Source organism: Lampetra planeri, chromosome 10, assembly GCF_965212315.1.
Source record: "Lampetra planeri chromosome 10, kcLamPlan1.2.h2, whole genome shotgun sequence".
Taxonomy (NCBI): Eukaryota; Metazoa; Chordata; class Hyperoartia; order Petromyzontiformes; family Petromyzontidae; genus Lampetra; species Lampetra planeri.
The window spans coordinates 9,894,737-9,919,862 of NC_136116.1; the positions used below are offsets into that span (position 1 = coordinate 9,894,737).

At 46.2% G+C, this 25,126-nt stretch overlaps 3 protein-coding genes across 6 annotated transcripts; 1 reads left to right on the plus strand and 2 right to left on the minus strand.

Moving 5' to 3' along the window:
• Positions 1–1,253: 1,253 nt before the first annotated feature.
• On the minus strand, positions 1,254–12,522 carry PSMD11 (proteasome 26S subunit, non-ATPase 11). 2 transcript variants are annotated; one of them, XM_078598255.1, is made up of 14 exons: positions 12,414–12,522; positions 10,315–10,416; positions 9,432–9,556; positions 8,777–8,848; positions 8,411–8,468; positions 7,811–8,005; positions 6,880–7,024; positions 6,394–6,454; positions 6,212–6,274; positions 5,169–5,294; positions 4,477–4,512; positions 4,079–4,130; positions 3,676–3,818; positions 1,254–2,680 (listed from the first exon to the last, which is right to left on the minus strand). In XM_078598255.1, the coding sequence occupies exons 1-13, from the start codon at positions 12,499–12,501 to the stop codon at positions 3,676–3,678; spliced, it is 1,266 nt and encodes a 421-aa protein (XP_078454381.1). In that variant the 5' UTR covers positions 12,502–12,522; the 3' UTR covers positions 1,254–2,680. The 2 variants fall into 2 exon arrangements, with proteins under 2 accessions (XP_078454381.1, XP_078454382.1); XM_078598256.1 differs by lacking the exon at positions 12,414–12,522 and adding an exon at positions 12,068–12,234.
• A 1,100-nt stretch (positions 12,523–13,622) lies between these two features.
• Positions 13,623–18,970, plus strand: C10H1orf35 (chromosome 10 C1orf35 homolog). 3 transcript variants are annotated; one of them, XM_078598257.1, is made up of 9 exons: positions 14,874–14,973; positions 15,112–15,269; positions 17,078–17,231; positions 17,479–17,524; positions 17,642–17,724; positions 17,813–17,876; positions 17,970–18,025; positions 18,127–18,252; positions 18,443–18,970. In XM_078598257.1, exons 2-9 carry the CDS (start codon positions 15,176–15,178, stop codon positions 18,855–18,857), a joined length of 1,038 nt encoding a protein of 345 aa, XP_078454383.1. In that variant the 5' UTR covers positions 14,874–14,973; positions 15,112–15,175; the 3' UTR covers positions 18,858–18,970. The 3 variants fall into 3 exon arrangements, with proteins under 3 accessions (XP_078454385.1, XP_078454383.1, XP_078454384.1); XM_078598259.1 differs by lacking the exons at positions 14,874–14,973; positions 17,078–17,231 and adding an exon at positions 13,623–13,676; XM_078598258.1 differs by lacking the exon at positions 14,874–14,973.
• A 75-nt stretch (positions 18,971–19,045) lies between these two features.
• LOC144720998 (ADP-ribosylation factor 3-like) lies at positions 19,046–23,988 on the minus strand. The gene is made up of 5 exons (XM_078598260.1): positions 23,721–23,988; positions 21,620–21,786; positions 21,131–21,241; positions 20,819–20,943; positions 19,046–20,228 (listed from the first exon to the last, which is right to left on the minus strand). Exons 1-5 carry the CDS (start codon positions 23,960–23,962, stop codon positions 20,067–20,069), a joined length of 807 nt encoding a protein of 268 aa, XP_078454386.1. The 5' UTR covers positions 23,963–23,988; the 3' UTR covers positions 19,046–20,066.
• Between the last annotated feature and the right edge of the window lie 1,138 nt (positions 23,989–25,126).

Consider the following 25,126-nt stretch of genomic DNA (forward strand, 5'->3'; position numbering starts at 1 on the left):
ATGATAAAACGATTGAAAGAGGTGGGGAGGTATAGTTGTACACCGGATGAAAGTTGAGGCACTCCCGCTTGAGATTTTAAATTTTTTTTTTTGGGGGGGGGGGGGGGGAGGTATCTTCAAATGGATTCCAGCTATCGAAGCAAAAAGCCAACACGAGATTATGGGACACCGTCACGGTAGATATTGGAGGGTGCATGCCGATAGTGCGCGGCAGCTGCGGGATCTGAGCGAGGGTAGAACGCGTTGGCAAAGAGGCGTGGTGGCTGGCATCAACAGCTTTGGCCACGATAACGTCTCAATATTGTCAACTGGGTGAACGCGGGCCGGATTTGCCCTGCGCAGACCATTTGGCTTGGCCCGTTGAGAAGAGAAGTACAAGTCGGTGACATTACGTAAAGTTACCCGCCATCAAACGCGAGTGTCGACCGGAAGAATATGGCTGGTGACCTCTGGACTACCGCAAGGTTATCATCGGCAACATTAGTTAGAAATTTCCCAACTGCTGCAGGTAGTCTTAATTTGGCACCGAACCTATTGAGGGATGGGTGCGATGTCAGGGTGTATGTACAACCCTGTCAATCCACTGCTGGATGAAGGCCTCCCCATGCTGTCAGTCATGGTGGTTGTTTGACCATACTACAACCACGATGGTCTATGCGGGTTGAAGAGGGGGGCCCAGGACCGGCTAGCTGCCACTCGTCTCAAAACTCAGACCAGGGTCGTGTGCTACCTGAAGCCTCATGGTAAGAGATCACATGCATCGATTCGTGCAAGCCCTGCAATGTATGCATACTATACTTCCACGTATCTCCGATTAGCACGGTTGGTGCGAAACAAGTTCAATATACATGCTCACGGTTTCCTGTTACTTTCACAAATTGAACACGATGTATAAAGGAGCCAAAAACGAAACTCCGATGGGACAAAAGCTAAAACCTTTTTCAAATCGCACCCTAAATGTATGCCAATTGAATTCCCAAGGGTGTTGTCTACCGAATTAAGTTTCATAACGTGTGTGCATCTTGGCCAGTGCTTGGTGTGGTTTAGAATGGGCCCTGCCTGATGAAAGGAATTAAATGGGGCCTCCTGCCCAACTTCCGCCCTCTCTGGAAACACAGCAACAGGACCCATCCGGCCCATTGGCCCCGGTACAGCTGCACTGATTGTACTCTCGAAAGCTAACATAGCTCATCTTGACACCGTGAGAATTTAAGACTGCGTCTCACCCAGACGTCAAACACATGTCGACACTCTTGGAAAACGTCGGATTTTATTGAGGAATAGACCAGAGGTTATCCTCTCGGCACGCCCTCCCCAGCCGGCGCGACGAGTCGCTCTGTGCAGACGAGGTCATTGAAGGGGTTAGGGGTGCGGTGGTGGGGGAGGGCGGGTTTTGGACGAGATACGGCTTGGAGGCTTCCCTCGTTATAACCACAGGTCCACCGCGCTTCAAACAATAACGTAAACCAGAAGAAATCGACATGACTGCAGACGCGCATCATTGGCCTTAAAAATAACAGCAGGGCAGGTCTTCCCATGCAATCAAGTGTCCTTTATTTCATCAGGTGAAATCCCGTTGGAGATTTGTTTTCTCGCTTCAAAAATATCAGATAAACCTTGGCAATTTTTTTTTCCTATCAATAATCTTTTAAATTTTAAATTTGGATTCTAAGTCTGGCACACCACGACTTGGATTTGCAAAAACAGATCCTGTGATATCCACATTCACTTTCTGCACAGTTGGTGATTTTTTTCATTTCCCTGCAGAAATATCAGCTGAAAATGCACTGCTGCTTTACTTTTGCTGCGCTACCAATGCTGCATTACTCAGTGCAGCACAACAAAAGCTACCAGACACGTGCCAACCAAGTTGTTATAAAAGCAATGCAAGTTCTGAACGAACTTCAATAGACAGAGCCAACCTACTGAAAAGATGACCGTAATAAAAAAAATTGGGACTTAACACAAAAAAAATAGTGCACACAGTTGCCAACCAGAAGTAGTGCCACAAGTAACATAGGTACCCAAATGTGCCTTGAATGACATTCGTTAACACTCGTACTCATGTGCGACAAATCCCACTGCAGCACTTGTGACACTGCTCCTGAAAACATGTGTTTCCTTGCAGCTTTGTCCGTAGATATTTAGCCGTCAATCGCACTATCGTCGGTTGTACAAAAATCAGACAGAGCTTACTTATTGTACTGAAGTATTACGTGGTATTTGAAGTGGACCCCGTACAAACGTGAGCCCCTACTCTTGGATTGTGAAGCCCAGAGCGCCTCCTGAGTGCCTCCCGCAGCACAAACCCACGAACTCCACGGAACACCTTCGTGTGGGGGCCACTCGTGTGTTTCACCAGCGACCGAGGTTTGTGGCCGACGCCTGTGGCGAATCCTTTATAAAACTGTTGCGTGCATAAAACACAAAACCGGGTTGAACGCTCTTTTACAGAGGGGACTAGAGCACTAGTGGTCGCACAAAGTACACTCAGCAACCGCACGTGCAGCGTCCCTCTCTTCAACTCACTCCCACTGGGCAGGGACTGAGGGGTTGGCCTTGGTGTGAGTGGTGAAGGTGGGGGGGGGGGGGAGATGGGGGAGTGGAGGGGAAGAAGGTGGAGAAGAATTTGGGGATGTTTGGGGGGCAGGGGGGGAAAGGGGTCGAATAACAGTTGATTCTGTGGGGGAACACAGGTAAAATAGGAAACAATTAGACAAGTAAACTAAACTATCTCGTGCAGAATGATTAACATGGGTCTTATTTACTACATACGAGTAATCTCACATTTTGGTCCATTAAGCCAAACTTCTGTAAACAGCATGCTGCAAGAAAACAAATGGTCTGGAAGTCTCACTGGCTGATGGACCAAAATCTGATTTTCTTTTAACACGATGAAAAAGATAATTATTCAGTATATTTTACCCACAATAAACAATGCCAGCACAAACATTTAATAAATGTGAATAGATTGTTGTAAGTGTTATAATATAAAGTGTTTTGTGTGGGCGTTGAGGTGGATCATCGTAAATTCTAAATCCCAAGGGATAATCAGCCACCTGAGAGTAAAGGCCATTATGCAATGGGGCAATCTTGGCTCGAACTTGTCACGAGGAACACATTTACTGTGGGCAGGTACGACAACTTGGTACAGCATTGGCCTATAGTGACAGGTATTCAGTATAGCCTATGAAAGCAGAGTTTGTCGAAAATAATTACGTGAATATTGGTCTGCAGAGAACAAAACCTTCGTTAGTCATGTTGACCTCTGATTTAAAGTTTATATCCCAGTTGCTCACTTAGGGGGAGCATCCGTTAAATTTGTCCAAATTGGGCATTGACAACTGAGGTGGCCTTGAAAAAACCTGAAAACCAACAAAGCGATTATGTTTCAATAACCCACACCAACTCCATTGGAACACTTAACAACCCACTTTTGGCTTCACGATAAACGTAATAATTAATTACCTAATGTGAACAAAATTCATAATTGGTAGGCAATGAGTATGTGTGGGTAATGCATTTTTACCTGGACACCTCTCAATTTTTACAAAAGAAATACGCAGTAACCGTTCCTAGCAACGTCTGCCACAAACACGCCCGAGTGCATAGAGGCCCCTTCAAAGTAAAACCTTTGCCAGAGCCATCGCCCTGTGTAGTCTGCAGCATACGCACCTATGTGAGCTTCTTTGCCTTGTTGTATAGCGCATCCACCACCTTGCTCATGCTCTGTATTGTCTCCAGCGCCGACTCGTACGTCTTGTCCACGGGCGGCTCCTCCCACACGATCAGGACGCCCTCGCCCTGGTCAAGGATGCCTGGACATGCGCACGCATGCATGGATGTTAATGAGAAGCTCCAAGACACACATCCGCTCCGTATGTGTGCTGAACTTCTTTCACACCGTACGTAGCCAACCATGCTAATCGGAGGTGCAGGAAAATTCAAGCATATGCATCAGTGGGAAGAACGGAACTGCAATGGTAGTGAGAGTTAAGAAGCGTTGTGTACAGGTGCACATTGAGGCGTTGATTGCCTTTGCTCATCACCGAATTTGCATTGTGCTGAAATAACCTACCGTAGAACTTCTTGTCCAAAATCATTTGTGAAAGCTTCTTTTCCACCAAGTTCTAAAAATAATGCAATAACTGTTAAGAAACATACGAGATGAAATAAAAACATTCCCTAAAATTTTAATGAGGTAAACAAGCACAAATCACCCCTCCCTTCACAATCCAGTCAATTGTTATGATTTTGCATCAGGACAGATTCAAGAATGAATGAAAATGTTAACATTGTGAATGCAGGACCTATATAGTGACTGTAGGATTATACAAACCAATCACAAAGAGGAATTATAAATTATTTGTCTTCCAAGACCATTATGATGCATGTATAATGCATGATAATAACGGATGAATATATGCACAATTTACTTAATCCTGCGATTTAATAAAAACACAAGTAGGTACTTACTTTCTTTAGCTTGATGAGTGTTGCCACATGGTCAATCTAAAAGTAAACATATAGCAACGTGTTAAAGCTGAAGAAATGGATGGCAATTGAGACTTATATGGATTTTTTTTATTTTAATAAAAGTGCCGCATGAAGTTTAAATACTTTTTCAGGAGGCTCTTACATTGGAATGTTTGACTAATTCCATTTTAAGCAGCGTTTTTCATATGTCCTGGAAAAAGTCCATGCATTGCACGGAATATGACTCAAAAGCTCCTCAACGGTATGTATTGAGAACTTTTGGAACACCGTACGTAGCCAACCGTGCTAATCGGAGGTGCGGGGGAAGGACAACAAACTTCCTGGCCACCTCGCCACCCAAGCCTACAACACCTTGTATTCTCAAATAACCAGAATCAACCCTGTAAATATCAAAGATCCAACGACATTGGGCACATTTAGGTTGTCACAATGAGAACATGAGCAGAGAGAGATGGTAGCGGGAGGACGGCGCAGGATGGTTATTAATTTGTTTTACTGCCATCTATTGGCTACTTTGCAGCCCAGCAGGTCTGGGAGTTTTGCACATCTCTACAGGAGCCACCAAGCTAAGCTCCTGAAACACGATCACAGGTATATGATATCATTACCACCACGCTCGGCTCTCAGACTTCCTTTGTTACAGTAGCGGGAGAAAATCTGAGAGCTCGTACCTGTACCCTCGAGAAGGGTTCAATGACGCGGATGAGGTTCTTCTCAAGGAGGTTCTGATAGAGCTTCTCCAGATGCGTCGCGATGATGGGGTCGTTCTGCAACTCCTCCTTGTACTCGCACAGTGCCTGGACAGAATGCGGCAAAGGAAACCCGCATCACTGCCCGCCTGACCATACCTCCACCAAGGAGGTATAAGCGAGTATATCGACTGATGTGCAGGTGCTGAGTGGTTTTTCGCACTGCAGGAGCATGAAGGAGGGTGAAGGCATGGCGAAGCCTTCATCCATAAGCGAACTGGTCGATGATGATGAGCTTAAGTCAAGCAATGTGACATCTCATGTAGCAACACTGGCTTTGCAACAACAGTGGGATCAAGCAGAAGGAAGCATGGCAAGGTACAATAATACATGCATATCCCATTGTTAATCAACTGCTGGATGAAGGCCTCCGCAAGCCATGTCGGTCAACGGCTGCCCGGCTGGCATGAGGCTCTTCATCTCAGGGTCGTAGGTTCCAGCCCCATGCTGGACACAGCTTTTACCCTGCCTGCTCGTCTAGTCATTAGGATTTGGTGCTCTCAGTAGTAAGGTATGGTGGCATCAATAGAATCAACATCGTGGATTGGCCTCGACTGCCTTTAGGTAACGGATACATTAATTCACAAGAGACTTGCATACAGGTATTTAAAATACGACAGAACTCTTTATACTAATACCCCAGTTTGCATTTTGGGGCTTTCCGAAATAGGTTGGATTTTTTATTCAAGAGAAATTAGAATTTAAAGCTACGGTCATGTGACCAATTGTAAAACTTGAGTCATGTCACTGTGATTTTACTCTTCATCATCACCATCAGCGATGATCTATCCACTGCAGGTTGAAGGTCACACTGAAGCCTCAAAACTGTGCTGGAACACCTGGGACATACAGCCTGTGTAGGTTTTGAAATAGATAAGAGCTGTTGTTTTGTGGATTGTATATTTTTATAAGCAAATATCAAGAACACGTGCAAGGAAATGAATGACACCTAGTGGGGATCTCACCTTGTTGAAATCTGACAGGGAGCGGTCTTTGCTTGCTTGCGCTATACTTTTCATGGCGTCTGTCTGCAAAACAGCAAACAGAGAAGACACGTGTCAGCAAGAGGCTATAGCTACATTAAAATTGTCTTTTTTTGCCAACGGTCAGTATTTGGGGCTGTTAAACAGCTCAAAATAAGTCTCACCTTCCTGCCGGCGTAGCGGAGGGCAAGCTTTCCACTCACTATGTTCTGAACATCTTCAGGCCTGTGACACATTCAAGAAAGGCAGCAATTATCCAATATCAAATCACCCCGAATGTGCAAAAACTCAAATATCAGAAGCCGAGTAGGATTGAACATGGTTAATAATACAGTAGGATTGTGAACCGCTTTAGGAATACAAAGTGCTGAAGGCTTTATGAACCCCTCAAACATTTTGGGCTTTCATCCCACAAAACAGAATCCCATTAATGAAATTGCCAAAACATTTCAATACAGTACCCTCCTGAAAGTTATTCTGGTTAAAATTTTGTTTTTAATGTTTGCATTTCTACTGCAAATGCCTTCTCTAAATGGCCAAGCTGCACAGTCACATTCCTAGACCTGATCACTGCAATCAGCATGGAAACCCCCTAAATCTGCAAGGGCGCACGTCAAAAAAATATCCAGCAGATGGGTGGAAATACTTACGTGTTGAGCATGATCTTGCACAGCAGCATGTATTTGAGGGCAGTGATGGCCCTTGGGCTGTCGATGGAGTCGTATCCCTCGAAGGCTTCGTAGAAGTAGGAGTAGGCCGTCTTCCAATCCTTCTCCTCAGCCGCATGGATTATTCCTTAGGGTACAAAAATTACAATGCTGACAATCTGCTCATGTAAAGTGATCGGTGCCCACGTGTCAATTACTCTCACCTCAGACTAGCGCGGTTGGCCACGTGCAAAATAAGTTAAACATACATGCACTCAATGCAGAATTGTGAATACGCACCATCCATTCTGATCCAGGAACAGATCATACGGCTATGGCAGAGTTATGAAGGACTAACACAAGCTTGCATTATTAAAACAAAAATAGCATTATAACGCATAATATCCAGAGGCGTAATGATGCATCAATTCATTAATATCGATTATTATCCTCATAATACTTGCATTGAATTGTGTTAATTATTTATATATGTACTCTATGCAAGTCGTTTACATGTCCCCTCCTGCCAGAGGTAATGCAATGCACCAAACACGAGTCAGAATTCATCGATTTGTGGGCCTACTAATCTCAACTCCACATGACATGCTGACTCTTTTAGCCAATAGCATTGCAGTTTGGGAATTGACAATATGCTCATTTATCCAGGAAAGTCTTACCGAGCCTTAAGAATCTTTTTCAGGATAGTCCTGTCAAGTTTTTTCAGAAGGGGTGATGTCACTTTGTGCAATCCCAACTGAGTAATTTTCAGGTAACTTTTCAGCATTTGGGAATTTTGCCAACACCAGTTACAGATTCTTCTTACTGAGGCACAGGGTATTGCCACTGCGCCACCCTGCTGCCAAAATATACAAATTAACTTGCACAATTCTCACACTAATGGCATGGCCACAGCACGGCATGCACACACACACACCTGACTGCATGTCAAGAGCCGCCTGCATCTTGGGGGGGCAGTAGATGCCGTTGGCCGTGGTGCGTGCGGACGTGAGGGCGGCACGCGCCCGCGGGAGGTTGCTGAGTGCGTGGTAGGTCTTGCTCTCCATGAGTTGCACCTCCACCAGCAGCGCCTTGTCATCCAACTTCTTCAGCTCCCGCAGCAGCTGGGAGCCTGCAGTAGCAGCAGGGGGAGAAGCAGCACAATCAACAGCAGTACATGTAGTGGAATAAACAGCAGAAGCAGCAGAAGCAAAATCAGCAGATGGAACAGAATCAGAAACAGGATTAATATCAGAAAGAATAGCGGGAGCAACATCAGAAAAAGCACCAAGACAAAATATATTAGAAGTACAGTATTGCCAATTAGCAAAACAGCAGCTGGAGCAACAGAAATTGGCAAAGGGATGGTGTTAAACAGCAAGAGCATATGGAAGACACTGAAAGCGTAATGGGGGAAACACTGAGGACCACCAATGAAAATAAGAATGAACGCAGGAAAACTATTGGGGAGAATGAGGTTGATAAGTTGAATCAAAGTACGATGAGGTGAAAGCAAGAGGCAGGCTTGACAACTCACCGAGCTGCAGGGCTTCTGGGTACCGCTTGGTGTCAAAATAAAGCGCCACGAGCCGAGCCTGTGGTGACACGCCACAATCAGAGTGAAACATGAGTGCTCCAGTGAAGCCTACAATTACATCAACTTCAGCGTGACAACACGTTGTTCCTTCCCCTCTGCTGGAGCACTCATGTACCTTTGGAAAGGGCCTTTGCCCGATTACAAATTGTATTATCTTTTCTTAGCTTTAATAAAAAAACATTTAGTCTTTGTTCACCTTACGTTCCAATTATTAATACGCGTTTCAGCAAAAGTCTGCTTAATGCCAACATCGCTCCCATGCAGTGAATACAACACATTTGTCATGACAATATTTTATTTCTATACCTCAAGTGCCTGCCTCAGAAATGTCCTCTTCTCTGCTTTGGCCCATTCAATGCACTCCAAGCACAGGTCAACCTAGGAAGCAGACAAACTCGGCATTACCGATACATCGCAAATGTGCAACAAATACACAATCCAAGGTCATCGCATGGTAAATCATATGAAACGTATTATTGGACAAGGGAATTCAATAAATCACGAATAGAACTTAAATAATACTATAACCTAAGTCAGTATGATTTAAGAAAAACAATTGTTGTGAATGGGGTATAACTCGCATAAGAGTTTTTACCATATTAAACGTTTATATATTTTTTTATTGTGATACAGCTGCCATCTTGCAGAACATCGGAGGAAATTTTTCACCACACGAGAACAAGGGTCATTCCCCATCTACTACTCGATATATACCAAAATAGCTCCGATATAAGTTACACAATTATTGTCTCTTTACTTATAAAGGACGTGGTACAACGAAAGAAAATGGATAGTAGTTGTGACTGGAGTAAATAAAAAATGAAAATATGAGCAGCGGACCCCATTGAATAACCTGACTTTGGGCTTAGCATTATTTAAGATGCATTCCGAGCTTTGTCACTCTTGGGGGTGAACAGGAGACGGCAAGCGTGTGGTTACATGGGAAGAGAGTGTGACGCACCTCCTGTCCCGTGGCCGCCTCCATGTCCAGGAACATGTCGAGCAGCGAGCGCACCAGGCGCGCCGCCTTCGCCTTGCTCACAGAGTTCAGGAACGGCCGCACAAACTTGAGAAGCCCTCCCAGCTCTGAGGCACAGGACGTGCAAGGACAGAGCGGAGCGTGAAATCAGCGGAGGAGTTCCATACATTTCAGTTCAGTACATGTTCTAACCACAACCACACTGCTACGTCTACTTTAAGAATGCAAAACCTATTCTTGTACATCTCCATTGTAGAAGCGGCTTCTTGTATCAATGGGATGTTATTTGGCTTCCAATTATAATTTTAGAACACAAACATTGTCACTATTTGTGTTACTAGATTTCCTGTGGCTATAACAAACTGGGCACCAGAATTCAGCATTTTAACATCAATGTTGAACTCCTAAAGATAACTTAATCTGTGGGCCCCATGTAATAACAATGAATCATAAGAATCCTAAAAGTGCCTTTGACCATGTGTTTATGAACTGTGTATATGTGGTAACTGCTCAAATGCGCACTAAAGTACACGTTTAGGATATACATTTTCATCAATAGACATGAAGGTGTAATCACATCTCCCTGATGTTGCGACATGAGCTGTGACGTAACAATATTTTGTGTGGCAAGACTTTCCAATAAATGCAACTTATAAAAGTACGAATTGGCATATGGGCGATGTCATCAGCACTCAAAGACTTTTGCAGAGATAAGACTTGTTCAATGTCAATGTAACAGCAAATGTCCTGCACATGCATATTAGTAAGAGTGTGCATAGCAATAAAAGGCAAAAAAACGAGTTATGCATGATTAGACGTAAGTTGTTAGGAGTAGAATAGTGTGGTTGGAGAGGGTTATTTATACCGGCGGCCTGGCCAGTCTTGGCCAAAAGCCCCCCCAGCTCCAGGATGCTCTGCTCCTTCACCCGAATGGCTTCTTCATCCTCGTCTTCCACATCTCGTTTGACTGCAGAGATGACGTTAATCAAACGTTACTTCAAGTCGCACTTTATTTTAGAAAATAAATATCCTATATTTTTGCACAGGAATTGGTAAAATTTCGATTTTGCAAAAGAATGTGCACGAGTTCACATCCAGAAGAGCATCAAGATGACCATCAACATATTTTCAATAACAATAAAAGATACCTTCTCCAAAATACAATATTATTTTCATATCAACATGGGGATATGGAGCTGCGTTGAGGATGACTGGTAAAATTTGGCTACAGCAAAATAGCGTCCTCTAGATTTCAAAGTCAGAACAACATTCAGTTGAACACTTAAAAATCATTAAAATGAAAAAATATAACGCATATACAGACAATATTATAATACAAATATACGCTTTACAATTACATTGCAACACAATTAAAGAAACGAACACACATTTTCCATAAAAAATAAACACATTACAGTATTTGCAATGACCATAACAGCAAAATCACCGACTTTAGTAATAAATAAACGCTTCATAAAAATAACACTAATAACGCTCATCATGAATGAACCATGGAGAGACTTTTTAAAGTTCATTCCTAATTAACTGCCAGCTCTTTTATCTTGGGTTCTCATTCATTAACTGCGTCTCTCAATGTCCCATTCGTCGTTCCAAAACAGCCGTGCACCAACCATCAGAATTGTAGCTGAAAAGGACTACGCTTTGAAAACTGTTATTGCTAAAGTTGTTTTAATCATCATTATACTCACCTAAAATAACAGTCACATGCGTGAACCAGCCTACGAACAACTTTTTTTCACCACAGCATCAAACATTGTTTTGTGAATCTCAGCCCATTCCGAATCTGTATGGATGAAAAATAGATGCGATAATCCACATGCTTATGTGTAATGTCTTCGTAATGCTATACCACCCGTCTGGTATACAAGGTAAAAACTGTAATGGAATTCGTGCAAACGAGGCTGGTGAGAGGACAACAAGCATGACTCATTGAAGTTAAAAGGCCGGCATTGTGGGTACATTTTTTGGCATCCGTTTCCTTTCCAATTGGCATTGTACACCTGTGAGCTTGTGTAAATTACAAGTCGGTTCAGAAAGGCAAACGTGTGCAGTCAAAGTAATAATATAGTTTCTCTCTGAACCAGTTTAATTTTACTTAAGATCATAGTCCTCACCTACAATTCTAATGGGTTGTTGGCACGGTTGCTGTGGAACAGGAACGGCGGGTGGGTGAAACCGTAGTTTATGACGATGATAGTAAAACGTGTCCGAATGAGAAGACGAGATTTATAAGAGTTGCCGCCACAAAGAAGCATAACAGGGAGAATATGAACACTTAAACAAGGCTACCGCATTAAACACTAACAGCACGGATACCACTCATGCCAGTATTACAGATACAGTAATATTAACATTAATATTAAAAACTCCCAAACTGACACAACCAATAAATTAAACATTACTAATAACAGCCATTATACTATATTGACAATAGAACTACCAACTACAAAGCAACAATACTTATCAATGAAAAGAACATTCCCAAATATAGGTTTTACAACACTACTAATTATGAATCATGTTTAAAACAATAACCCTACCAACCACACCACTAATTATAACACTATTCACGCGGACACTTCTCTACTAACACTTACCCACTGAAACAATTCCACCAACAGAAGCCATTTACACCTAGGGCACGAACACCTCCAGACACAGCTGCGCTACTACTGCTAACACAACAACCACTACTACTAGCGTGTATAAATGCTAACAATCGCTACAAATGACTGCGAGAAACCCCGTGAAGTCGACCACAACACTCCTCTTGAGGCGCATGTGCCGCGCGGCCTGGCTTCTAGGCGAGGCGTGACTCAGCCGAATTGAACACCGGCCCCGCGCCGCGCGCCTTGGTCTCCCTCGTCCCCGTTTCGTGTGGCCGTCTCTCCTTTTTATGGTCCCTTCCTGTCCCCGTCACCGCTCCGTCACACCCGCGCTCACCGAGCTGGTGGAGGATGTCTATGGAGGTTTTCTGATCGCAGTGCAGGAGCGACTGCGCGCGATTCAACTCCACCGCGGCGGCCGCCATCTTCAAACTCGCGTCAGTAAGCCCCGCCCCTCTCCAACTGACCCCGCCCCCTCCCCGCGACCCCAGCCCCGCCCCTCTCCAACTGACCCCGCCCCCTCCCCGCGACCCCAGCCCCGCCCCAACTGACCCCGCCCCCTCCCCGCGACCCCAGCCCCGCCCCTCTCCAACTGACTCCGCCCCCTCCCCGCGACCCCAGCCCCGCCCCTCTCCAACTGACTCCGCCCCCGACGACCCCCGCCCCTCTCCAACTGACCCCGCCCCCTCCCCGCGACCCCAGCCCCGCCCCTCTCCAACTGACCCCGCCCCCTCCCCGCGACCCCAGCCCCGCCCCTCTCCAACTGACTCCGCCCCCGACGACCCCAGCCCCGCCCCTCTCCAACTGACCCCGCCCCCTCCCCGCGACCCCAGCCCCGCTCCTCTCCAAGTGACCCCGCCCCCTCCCCGCGACCCCAGCCCCGCCCCTCTCCAACTGACTCCGCCCCCCACGACCCCAGCCCCGCCCCTCTCCAACTGACCCCGCCCCCTCCCCGCGACCCCAGCCCCGCCCCTCTCCAAGTGACCCCGCCCCCTCCCCGCGACCCCAGCCCCGCCCCTCTCCAACTGACTCCGCCCCCCACGACCCCAGCCCCGCCCCTCTCCAACTGACCCCGCCCCCTCCCCGCGACCCCAGCCCCGCCCCTCTCCAACTGAGGGTGGGGAGGGGCTGAGTGGGGAGGGTGGGGAGGGTGGGGCTGGGTGGGGCTGGAATGTGTTTAAGTAATACGTACATCTTACAATTTCTCATAGAGGAAACACATGCTAATTAACTGATTACTAATCGATCATATAATTACAATACCCCCTCCTCCGCCTATGATGTCTGCACCTGATGGGTTCAGTGATGACGTCGTCCTGCTGCTCTATTTAAGACTGGAAGCAGGTGGATTGATTGCTTCACTATTCTGGCAAATCACCCGATGATGCTGGATGGAAGGAGGGGGTATTGTAATTATATGATAGATTAGTAATCAGTTAATTGGCATGCGTTTCCTCTATTAGGAATTGTACTTGCAAGATGTATTACTTAATAACACGCTTCCGGGCCACACTAAGCCTGTAGCTGGTCAGAGTAGTTCAAATTATTTGTATTTCTCTTAATGTTGTGGATTTACTCTCCAACACACCGGTGGGCTGAGGTAGGAAACTAATTGGCGCGTTGTCTACGTGACAAACCTTACTGGCTGTGTCGGGTGGTGGAGAGTTACGACACAGTTATACTGGTAGGAACCTCCTGGTTACATCAGCCCACAGGGGATTATTGTGTCCGTCCGTCCGTCGTGAATCCAAAAATGGGAGGGGTGGGGCTGGGTGGAGAGGGGAGGAAGGGTGGGGAGGGGCTGGGTGTGGAGGGGAGGGTGGAAATGGGAGGGTGGGGAGGGTGGGGCTGGGTGGGGAGGGTGGGGCTGAGTGGGGAGGGTGGGGGGGTGGGGAGGGGCTGGGTGGGGAGGGTGGGGCTGGGTGGGGAGTGGAAGGGGTGGGGCTGGGTGGGGAGGGGCTGGTCACCCCGTGGTGCCCTTATAAAACTCAACGTTGAGTTTTTTAAAACCCCCCACCCTCCCCACCCAGCTCCACCTCTTCCACCCCCACCCAGCCCCACCCTCCCAAACCCTCCCCACCCTCCCTCCCCTCCCCAACCCCCCCTCCCCACCCAGCCCCTCCCCACCCTCCCTCCCCTCTCCACCCAGCCCGACCCCTCCCATTTTTGGATTCACGACGGACGGACGGACGGACACAATAATCCCCTGTGGGCTGATGGAACCAGGTGGTTCCTACCAGTAAAACAGCAAAACTCGAGACTCGACGCGCAATGCTTATGGACCGTATCTGTTCTGAGGCAGCTACTAACGGATGTTTTAATCGTTTGTTAAACTGGCCACCGACACGTCATCGTTGTTTAAACTGTAAAGTAATATATTTACGTGGTTAATTGCTATTTACAATTTATAGTTTTTTATACTCTTAGGTTTTTTCGGTAAAGTCAGGTAGGTAAAAATAAATGATAAAAATTATAGAAATAATAATAGAAATTACATTATTAATATTCTTTTATTTCTATTATGTTTCTATTATTTTTAATAAAAATAATAGAAACATAATAGATTTTTTTAAATTATAATTTTATTTACATTATTATTTCTATTATTTTTATTATTTATTTTTACCTACGTGACTTTACCGAAAAAACCTACGAGTATGAATCCTTGCAGTCACGAAAGCTTCAAATCTAGAATTTATAGTTTTGTCCACGCCCACGATCTGACGACTGACCCGGCATTAAACGTTCTGCCTACCCATTGGTTCTTCGTAAATCACGTGGTTAGCGCAGCAGACCAATGGGGACGCGAGAGGGCATCTTGTAGCGCGACCTTTGCCCTCTGTACAGAAGGACGGGGTCTTCACCCAAAACGTCGGCTGTTCTATTTCCGTATCATTGTACGTCCAAGGCAGTGGTTGTGTTGATATTTATATGTATACAATCGTGTACATCACTGCTGGTGTAAGGACATAACAGTGTTTGCAGTGGCCTTGAAGCCGCCGCCTTTGCTGTTGTTGTTCGGTGGTGGTGCCAAGGGCCGAGGCCGCCGGTGTCTCAGCGCCGCTTCGTTGCTGTCGACGATTCGTCGCCAGGAGCGAGATGCACCACCCGACACGGGCAGGCGTGCGGGGCGGCCAGGACCAGTTCAACTGGGACGACGTGAAGACGGACAAGTACAGGGAGAACTACCTGGGTGAGACGCGGTGGCGGCCTGGCCTGGCCTGGCCACAGCCTGAAGCAGGCCGCGCTCTTTATGCACTTTTCGTCAGAGCCACGCGGCCCACTCAGAGTGAATCATTCCGGCGGCTTTGGAATAGATTGTAGACCGGCTCGGGCATCAGTGTCTCATCAGCAGAGTCGGGGTTTGCTTGGCCAGTGCCGGTGAACTGTCAGATCGTTACATATACAAGCGCTCGCTGATAGATGCGAGTTTATTTGCTACACGGATTATCCTGTTGCCCGGATATTTCACAAGGGAGAAACGAGCACAGCAACAAAGACCAAACATCAATATTTTACATCGCTCCCAGAATGTCGTGCCGCTAATTGATATGGGTTTTAGTTCCACGCAAAACGATGTAATACATAACACGAAATAAGCAGCGTCGTTGTGGGGAAAGTAACCAAATAAGCTAATGAAACGACATTTGAAAAACGTGGTTTGCTTATTTTATCTTCTTGGTTCTTTCGGTAAAGTAACGTAGACAGGAAATAATAAAAATAAAACATAAAATAAAATTCTCACGACGTTTCGGCCACAACGCAAGCTGACGCTGTCATTCCGACAGCCCTGTTCTTCACCTGAGGACGGCTGCTTGCGTTGTGGCCGAAACGTCGTGAGAATTTTATTTTATGTTTTTTTTCTTATTTCCCTTCTACCTGACTTTACCGAAAGAACCAAGAAGATGAATCCCTGCAGTCACGAAAGCTTTCAATCGAAATTTGCTTATTTTACTTATACCGTACAGGCATTCTTCACAACGACGCTAATGGTAATTCTATGTTGTTGATACAGCACTCATAAAAAAGCGCTCAATAATAAAATTGTGTTAACTAAAATAGGCTACGCATCGTTCCCATATTTGCCGCGTCACGTAAAACTATAAAAGCCTAGTAGTTAAGCATTGGTTTAGCAAAGCTGATTGCTGATGAGATACTGAAGGTCGAAACCGGTCCAGCGTTTCCTTTGTGTTAAACCAATGCTGCTGACAAACGTCACGATAGCAGGTGGAAAGATACTTTTAACGTGGAGACGCATGGGAAGTCGTATTTTCTGGAGCTATGGCATCGGGAAAACTCTCCATGGAGCTCACATACCATACGGATTGTGCTTTTTTTGCACGGCCCGAAACGTTTTAACACTAGTTTGTTTGCATTTAAATGTGTTCAAAATTGCCGTCACTGTCTTCAGGACCCTCCAAGGAGTTTCCCGTTTGTCCTCCGGTCAACTATATTCCACGACCCTTCAATTGTCCTCCGCTCCAGCAACCAAGGCCGTCTGTCCAAACTCAAAACCCTCAATCAACATTCGCTGAAGTAGTGGATGCTCCTCTGTTGTCAGCCCCATTGTGTGATATTCCCATTACCTGACCATCTTCCCTGCACACCCTTCCCCTGTTCAAGTTCAGGCTCAATACCTTTTTTGTCTGTTGTGTCATAATCTGGAGTCTTAACTGCCTCTGGCCTGTAACTTTTTGCCTCTCCGTTTAAAGAAATCCTCAACACTCCACTCTTCGTTAAACTCTAGGATGTGCATGTTTCACACATTTTGCAGTCTTGAGGAAGTCATCCAAGTAGCATTGTAATACTTTAAAAAGTGGCCCTTCATGCACCATTAGTTAAATAGCAACATTGATGTTTAATAAAGTGGACTTTCAACTCCAAATTAGTGGTTTTTTAGCCTTAGGTTACTTTTACTGTACCTTTGATTGGGACCTTTGTAGCACGTTACTACACCAATACAAATAATCATTTGGTTACTGTGATGTCGCGTTGGTGCAGGAAATTCACTGATGGCACCCGTGGGCCGTTGGCAGAAGGGCAAGGACCTATCATGGTTCGCAAAGGATAAAGATGGGACCAATCGGGCGCTGTCTCGGCAAGAAGAGCTGGCGGCTGTGAAGCAAGCTGAAGAGGAGGCACTTATGACTGCACTGTGAGACAAACCGCCCAGTGGCATTATATTAAGTCACGCAAAGTGTTTAACTTAGAGTGCAGTTTAAGTTGGGAACCATAACAAGTTCAGAACTGTATAGTCTTATTGAAAACATGAGCTGGGTTTGCCAATCATTTTTTAAGCAAATGGTGAACAGTTTGAGCACATGCCATCATTTACTGTGCAGATATGGTTCCTGATAATAAAAGCTACGACTTGACATTCTCATGTTTTGAAAACGTTCCAGAGGATACAAGAATGTGAAGAAACAGCCCACTGGACTGACACGTGAGGTGAGTGTGACGATTAGGTTTTTAACATGTACATGCATCCTAAAATAGGCATACGACTAGGCAAGAGTACATTTATACATGCTCATAATTTCAGTGTTCAATGTATTATCTTGTCAGGAATTTGCGGACATCTGCAAGCGAGGGACATTGGAAAGGGATGAAAAGGACATCGAGCGAGTTTCTGGTTTCGGCTCTTCACGGTGAGGATTATCTTGATAACAGAATTTAAGAATAATTGGTGCATTTTAAGATTATTTTTAATGTGGCTTTGTCCTTATGTTTTTGCAGCCCTTCCCATATGCTGTCAAAGGAAGACAAAGAGGCTCAAAAGCAAGGATTGGCTGTCTTCACGGTGGGACTTATTGCTTGTATTTTGGGTTTGTCAGATTGAGCTTTCAAGGATAATTGGCCAACACACTCCATTAATCTTTTTATAATTTTGCAGCATCATCAGGCTGACAAGAAAGTGACTACCGAGAACACAGACAAAGAACAAAAGAGGTACCATAAAAACACCATCTGAAGATGTTTACGTTAATTATGAAATTGCAGATTGTAAAATTAACAAGTTATATTTAAATGCAAATTGTTTTCAATTGCAGGAATAAGAAAAAGAAATCTAAGAAAGAAAAACGTAAGAAAGAAAAGAAAAAAAAGCACTCCAAAAATACAAATATCAGTGGCTGCTCGTCCTCTGACTCAGAAGATGGAAAACGGTTCTCCAGCACGTAAGTCTAGCCCAGATTTTCACATCGATATTTTCACAGATTTTTTGGTAAGCACAGGCCCAAAGTGTCAGGTTGGTCACCTGCAGTATTGTGACTGAACACTATGGATTAGAAGATAGCATTGGTGGTAGTGACATTGGTGTTAATGGCATTTCTGAAACCATTACAGTAACTTTATATTTGTCCGCAGTAAACAGAGCCAATCTCCACGTCCATCGGAACTGGACACAAAGTCAAGATACGATGGCAGAAAGGAGCACGAGAGAATCCCTGGGCCTCGGCACAGGAGCAACTCGGATTGCTCCATGGAGAGAGATGGGCCTGGTGGCAGCCACAAGCGCCCACGCCGCACATCGCCACCGCCGAGGCAGCAGAGAGGCGTTTCCATCAGAGACCAACACACATCAAGGCACAGACACGACTCTGACAGCTCGCAGGAGGGCAGGGAGAGGAGGGATTGCAGGCGCACCCGAGACTCATCACCACACAAGTCCAGACATGGACGCCCCTCCCACAGCCCTGGGGGCCCCAGCTTGCATGGCAGACGCTCACCCCCATCCACACGCCCATCACAGCAACGTCGACGCAGACACGACTCGGACTGAATATTCAAAAATCTGCTGTCCACTGAATACTGCAGATTTTTGTTCACTGCTTTGTATTTTTATGTAATGAATGAAAACGTGTGATGTCTGTCAATAAACCAGTTACTTTATAATGGTGTTGATTTGAGTTTAAACATATTTACATGCTCATCATTTAACTGTTTACAGCACTGTCAAACACCAACATGTATTTTTGTCCTTTACTTTATTACAATAGTTTTGATTTCTCCATCATATAAAACAAAGACCCAACTACCACAAAAACACATAGCAAAGCAATCAACGTCTGAATGTTTCCAACTACTAATATAACCTAGTCTATTTAAAAGGGCCAGACCATCTTTACAGGATATATAAATTCAACAACTTGCAATTTACTGCAATAACTCAAGGAATGGTAATGGTAACAAAACCCAAAGACAAAAAAATTCATCCCATACATTTGCACATAATGCAATGGATGTGAAACAACAACTTGCATTTGCTTCCAAACATATAACCCAGATGGCCTGCACTACGTTGGGGGAGGCCCTAATTTACCAGTGGATTGAAACACTTGACAAAAGCAGCGCATTTGGAAATCAATGCCATTCTAGATGAACAGTTTTAAATGCAAACTTGCCCTTCACAGGTTTTGCAGTCAGGCAAATAAATGTGTGATCTTGAATGTTTGGAATATAATTGTTTTAAAGCCAGGTTTATGCACGACAAATGGCTGTGGTTATATCCACTGCACTTGCTCTCATCTCATTGTCAATTGAAGCCAAACTTGAGCCCACCCCAGCACACCGACCTGATAACCTGCTCAACAGTAGTTTGCACTTCAGCCCTATGTTTTTTGTATTGAAAAAGGCATAAATAAATATGGAAATCAAAAACACACCTTACAGCTTTACCTGCAATCACAAACCCCCCCCCCAGTGTTTCTATGATCCTCCATGAGCATCTGGATTCACAATGCAGCCAAATTGAGTAAGCATAGATTGGAAGGTTAAAAGCAACATTTGCAGTAACTTCTGTTTTTATGCACCTAATTGTAAGGAACACCTCTGCTCTGCACCACCACCATTACACACACAAGCAAAAGTTCCATGCCTCGCTGGGATTGGGAATTGGGGAGTTTAAGGTGGATGGGGTGAGAGGACAGTGAAGGAGGGATGGGGGTGGCTCTCAGGACTGATGCTGGTTGCCAGGCAACAGCTGCGTGCATCACTTCCGGTTCTTGAGCTGGTTGGACAGCCAGTCAAGGCCCTCGTAGAGGCCATCACCACTGGTGGCGCACGTCGCCTGGATGTACCAGTTCCTGTGGCGCAGCGAGTGCAGGCCCAGCTTGTCTGTGATCTCGGCTGCATTCATCGCGTTGGGCAGATCCTGTCGAGGGAGGAAATGAGCGTTTATGTGGATGCTTATGACCAGGGCTTGATTTTCCATGGAATATTTTCTGGGTTACTGGTAGGCATGTTGTGACTCGGGAGCCACAGCCATAGTGGAACGTATACACGGGATGTGTACTGGGCGTATCATTATTTCTGGGTCACCGACGCAGACCGATCGAGCTGAAATTAATAGCTGCCAATTACCACATCACCCAGCATACATCTCATCCCCATTATATTTTGAAAACTAAGTAAATTTGAGCCTGGATAGTGCTTGGATAGGTGACCATGCATTAAAACAGCTGTTGTACGCTGTTGCGAGGATACATTGTTAGCAGAGGGGAGTGCAGTAAGGAATAATTAACGATGCTACAACATCTATGTTCCCCGTCTTCACCAACCCTCACTGACCAGCATGTGCAGTAGTCAAATAACCCAGATGGCCTGCACTGCATAGGGAAGGCCCTCATTTACCAGTGAATGGACAAGATTCCAACTTTCCACAAAAATAAGCGTTTCAGTGAGGGAGCACATGTTAGCGACTGGCAGCAAAACTATATGACACAAAATAAATATTCAAGTTACCTGTTTGTTCGCGAACACCAGTAAAACAGCATCTCGGAGTTCATCTTCAGCAAGCATTCTCATCAGCTCCTCCCTTGCCTCGTTCACACGTTCCCGATCATTACTGTCCACCACAAATATCAGCCCTGCAGAAACAGTTGTTTACGTCAACCTCTCAGCACTGCGACATGAAACCACTTTGCTTTATCTCAAGTAAATGGACACTCGACTTACGAATAGCATCTCAAACTCAGCCAATTATTCTTTCAGTGGCAACATCACTGACAACTTTAATGTTTATGTATCCTTCAAAAAAATGCAATAAACACATACCTTGCGTGTTCTGGAAGTAGTGGCGCCAAAGTGGACGAATTTTGTCTTGACCACCCACGTCCCACACCGTGAAGCTGATGTTTTTGTATTCCACAGTCTCCACGTTAAACCCTAAACACAGAAAACTGCTCATTAGATGGGTGGAGCATGTACTGTATAGCTCGGCACCTGTCATAGTCACCTGGCACCAACCACAAATCGACAATGGGATCAGCACTATAGTTGAACGTTTATGGCGGGTGTCAACAATGAGCTGGTTATTCATCTGTGGCGAGGGCAACCTGTGGATTGCCCATTGTTAGCCACTCCTACAAAGGTACATAGCCAGAATTAAAACTTTGATGAAGTATTGCTGCAATGACCCCCAAACCACCATATTCTCTCTACAATATAATATTTCACTCATCTGCCTCTAGCCCTGAACACTGCCTAGCAGGAACCATGCCAAGACAATAAAAACAATGATAAATTAACTTCGTGGTGTGGTACCTATAGTGGGGATGGTCGTGACGATTTCTCCCAACTTAAGCTTGTACAGGATTGTAGTCTTTCCAGCTGCATCAAGTCCCACCATCAAGATGCGCATTTCCTTCTTGCCCAGCAAGTCTTTAAACACACTAAAAAGGCTCCCCATGGCTGCAGAGATGAAGGCACAACTGTAAAATTCCAAACAAAAAACAGTGTTATCTCCATGTCCTGTTGCGTCACAGAAAATACAATTACAGTACAATTGATGTTTTATAACTGACATTAATAGCAATGTACAGGGTAAATGTTCACTTGAGATATATAAGTGGCTCATTTCATAAAACTTAATTCCACTGAGTTTGCAATTTAAAGACAACGAAAAAACGTAAACTTTTATACGACCAGTCACACATGTGCCCACTTTACAATGTGCATGTATATCCTGTCCTTGTATACAGTTGGAAGATTTCTGAATACGTATCTGTTTTTATATAACTACTGATGACAAAATAACTGCATTGGCAGTGGTACACAGGTACGAATAAAACTCGTCATATTCATTAAAAGCTGTCTTATGCCAGAACTGACGCTTTAGGCAACGTCCCTTCACACAGGGAACCGAGATGTGCTACAGCTGAGTTATAAAGTTCTTTACACTGTGCCTTAATAAAAAGTTAAACTTGAAGTAGACAAATGAAGTTAAAAACGGTCAAAAACGGTTCATATCAACTTAGCATTTTCGGTTTTATTCAGGGAACCAATGTAAATGTTGATTTACAAATTATACAATATTCATATTTCAAGAATCTGGTCTGCAGCGTAACTCTCCGAAACGTCGGCCTATTTGATATTGCTCTGTTAGCAGGCGGTAATAATGATGAATCGGAAGATTTTTGCTTTATTTACTTTAATTAAACCATCCAGTACTGTACAGCACAGTACGCGTTTGGCGACATTTACTTCCTGGATTGGGAGATTCCACGTCGCAGTCAAACTCAAGTTAGTCGACGAGGCAAAATATAAACGGAACTTGATTTAAGAAAAAAGGGGCAAAACAGATTACACAGCTTTATGATGCCAATATAAGTAAAACATGTAAGAACCAGTGGCTATAAACAAATATGGGGAAAAAACAGTTGCCACATTAAGTGGTTCCGGCAAATGAGACAGGGTATATCCACTGTATAGTATTAATAATGTAGCCCTTTGCCAATACACTGCTGAATTAAGAGCTTCTCAAACCGCGTCTTTCATAGAGATTGTTTGGCCAAAAGTCACCACACTGGTGAGTGTCGGATGGTGAAGAGGGCCTGGGGCTCAGGACTGCAGTTCAAATATCACCCGGCACTGATGTTAGCCATGCCGATTCATAAACGCAGGGCGCTAACCACACTGTTGCACCCAACTCTGAACTACGGATTAAATAGCCAATGTCATCAACTAACCACGGATATCGTTTTTAATCAGAGCAGCCCAAATCAATCAGATTACAAGTTATTGTTGTCCTTCCACGGCAGCGTCGAATTAGCACGGTTGGCTACGTACGGTGCTAAAGAAGTTCAACATACATACAGTTTACTCAGGATGACTCAGAACATTACCACTCATCCTCCCGAGGTCGCTGAAAACAATTAGGTGCCACTATGGAGATTGTTGCCTGTCATGGGAATGTTTAATTTCCACCACGGTCTCCGCGATACCAGCGGAAATGAGCGCCGCCTCCAACACTAACAACCCTGATACTAACCACGTAATTACTATGTTTAATCAGAGTAAAACTACTAGTGAGGGGGGGGGGGTGATCCCTAGCCCACTGAACTATGAACACGTCGAGCTGCGTTCGACTCCCACCACCCACGACCAACACGAGTAGCGAGTGACATCTGAACCGGCCCTTGAACCCCCCCCCCTCCTCTCGCCGCCCTCTTCACACATCCGCACTGGTGAAGTATGGTCAACAACCTCCATTACCGACATGGCCTGGGGTGGGCGACTTCCCCCAGCAGTTGACTGGCAAGCAGCCGCACATTATTAATGTGATTATAATTATCATTCCCATTGCAGTCGTCTCGCAACGAGACTGCCGCACTAGGCCGGAGGCTTCGCCCCCCCCCTTCCTTACCGACTTCCAATGACAACGAATCGCTCCCTTTGGTCCCCTCCTCGAGTCGCACCAGACCGAGTGTCGCGCTGACTGGAGCGCGGCGGGTTATTCTCGAAGCGCCCGTAATTCGCTCGCCGACAGCGCAGGGAGGAGGAGGAGGATGAGAAGAAGTCGAGAGGAAAAAAAACTTCACCGCTCGCCGTCAAATACGTCGCGTTTAAAGGCCGGCTCCTCCACGTCGCCGCGCCGCGCATGCGCATTGGCGGGGGGCGGCGCGGGCGATTGCGCAATGCGCTCGCGTCACCGCGGCCACGCCAAGCCCCGCCCCATCCCGCCCGTCGCGAGCGTCCCATTGGTGGGATCGGTCGGACGTCATCACGAGCCCCCGTCCACGCCACCGCCCCCACGGGCCTCTCTTCCCCCCCTCCCCCCCCCAACAACCCGCCCCGCGCGCTGCTGGAGACGAACGCGTGGCGGGAGTGACGTCACGTGCCCCGGGGGCCTAGTTCCCGCCCCTACTCGCAAGCGCGCGCTCTGATTGGTTTACTCTCCGCGTCGCCGCCTCCAGCTCGTCGCACGCGCGCGCGCGCGCGCTCTGATTGGTCGTTGTAACGTCACACGCCACGCGGGCCGCGCTCGCGCGTGCTGGTTGCGCGTCGGCGAGAAACGCGTGGAGGTGGTGACGTCACCAGCCACCGCCTCGCACTTTCGCCTCGCGCGCGCATGCGCAGTCGGGTTGTGAGGGAGCCGGCGGGCGGGGTTTGACCCCCCCCCGCTCACGGCCGACACCCGTGGGGGCCATCCACCTCGTGCGCACGCATGGAGGGGGAAGGGGGGTTAACACAAATGCGTAGCATGCGTATGGGGGGGGGGGCTCTACTGACAATGTGTGGTGTGTACGCATAGGAAACGGTGGGGGGGGGGGTCAAGCCTCGATAATAATTTGTCTATATTGGGCTTCAAATGAGTTTGATATTCCGGCGGTGGACTACCTGTTTGCTTAAACACCTTAATATATTTATTAATCTTTGATCGTTTCTGCGTGGATTAAGTATCGGCCGTTCTATAGGATTCGCGGGGGGTGGGGTCAAGCGTACGTACCCAGGTAGGGGGGGGGGTCAAAAGTCCGCGTGCGTAGAGGGAGGGGAGGAGGAGGAGGGGTCAAGCTTTGACAGATTTTTGCGTACCTACTCAATGGATGGCCCCTTGACGATTATCCCAACCGGCCCCTGGGCCTCCCGCAGGTCGACTCAGCCTCAAATGAGTACCTGCTGCGGTGTTGTAGTAAAACATCGCAGCGGTGGGAGACAAAGGCGGTCGGGAGTGGAGTTGGCCACCCCCAAACCCCCCTCGCGGTGCATTTGGCATCCGCAAAGCGATTTCAGCCCCCACACTCCGAGTGGCTCGTGCAGCCAGCTATGGCT

What these genes read in the sequence shown, in the direction of transcription:
- PSMD11 (XM_078598255.1), bottom strand. Translation starts at nt 12,501, where the DNA reads ATGGCGGCCGCCGCGGTGGAGTTGAATCGCGCGCAGTCGCTCCTGCAC. An exon ending in CACTCATCAAGCTAAAGAAA is followed by an intron (nt 4,131 to 4,476) that starts GTAAGTACCTAC and finishes CATTATTTTTAG; the next exon opens with AACTTGGTGGAAAAGAAGCT. An exon ending in TTTGGACAAGAAGTTCTACG is followed by an intron (nt 3,819 to 4,078) that starts GTAGGTTATTTC and finishes GCGCATGTCCAG; the next exon opens with GCATCCTTGACCAGGGCGAG.
- C10H1orf35 (XM_078598257.1), top strand. Translation starts at nt 15,176, where the DNA reads ATGCACCACCCGACACGGGCAGGCGTGCGGGGCGGCCAGGACCAGTTC. An exon ending in GTACAGGGAGAACTACCTGG is followed by an intron (nt 15,270 to 17,077) that starts GTGAGACGCGGT and finishes GCGTTGGTGCAG; the next exon opens with GAAATTCACTGATGGCACCC. An exon ending in GAGGCACTTATGACTGCACT is followed by an intron (nt 17,232 to 17,478) that starts GTGAGACAAACC and finishes AAAACGTTCCAG; the next exon opens with AGGATACAAGAATGTGAAGA.
- LOC144720998 (XM_078598260.1), bottom strand. Translation starts at nt 23,962, where the DNA reads ATGCGCATGCGCGGCGCGGCGACGTGGAGGAGCCGGCCTTTAAACGCG. An exon ending in TTCGTTGTCATTGGAAGTCG is followed by an intron (nt 21,787 to 23,720) that starts GTAAGGAAGGGG and finishes GGAATTTTACAG; the next exon opens with TTGTGCCTTCATCTCTGCAG. An exon ending in TGGTGTTCGCGAACAAACAG is followed by an intron (nt 20,229 to 20,818) that starts GTAACTTGAATA and finishes CTCCCTCGACAG; the next exon opens with GATCTGCCCAACGCGATGAA.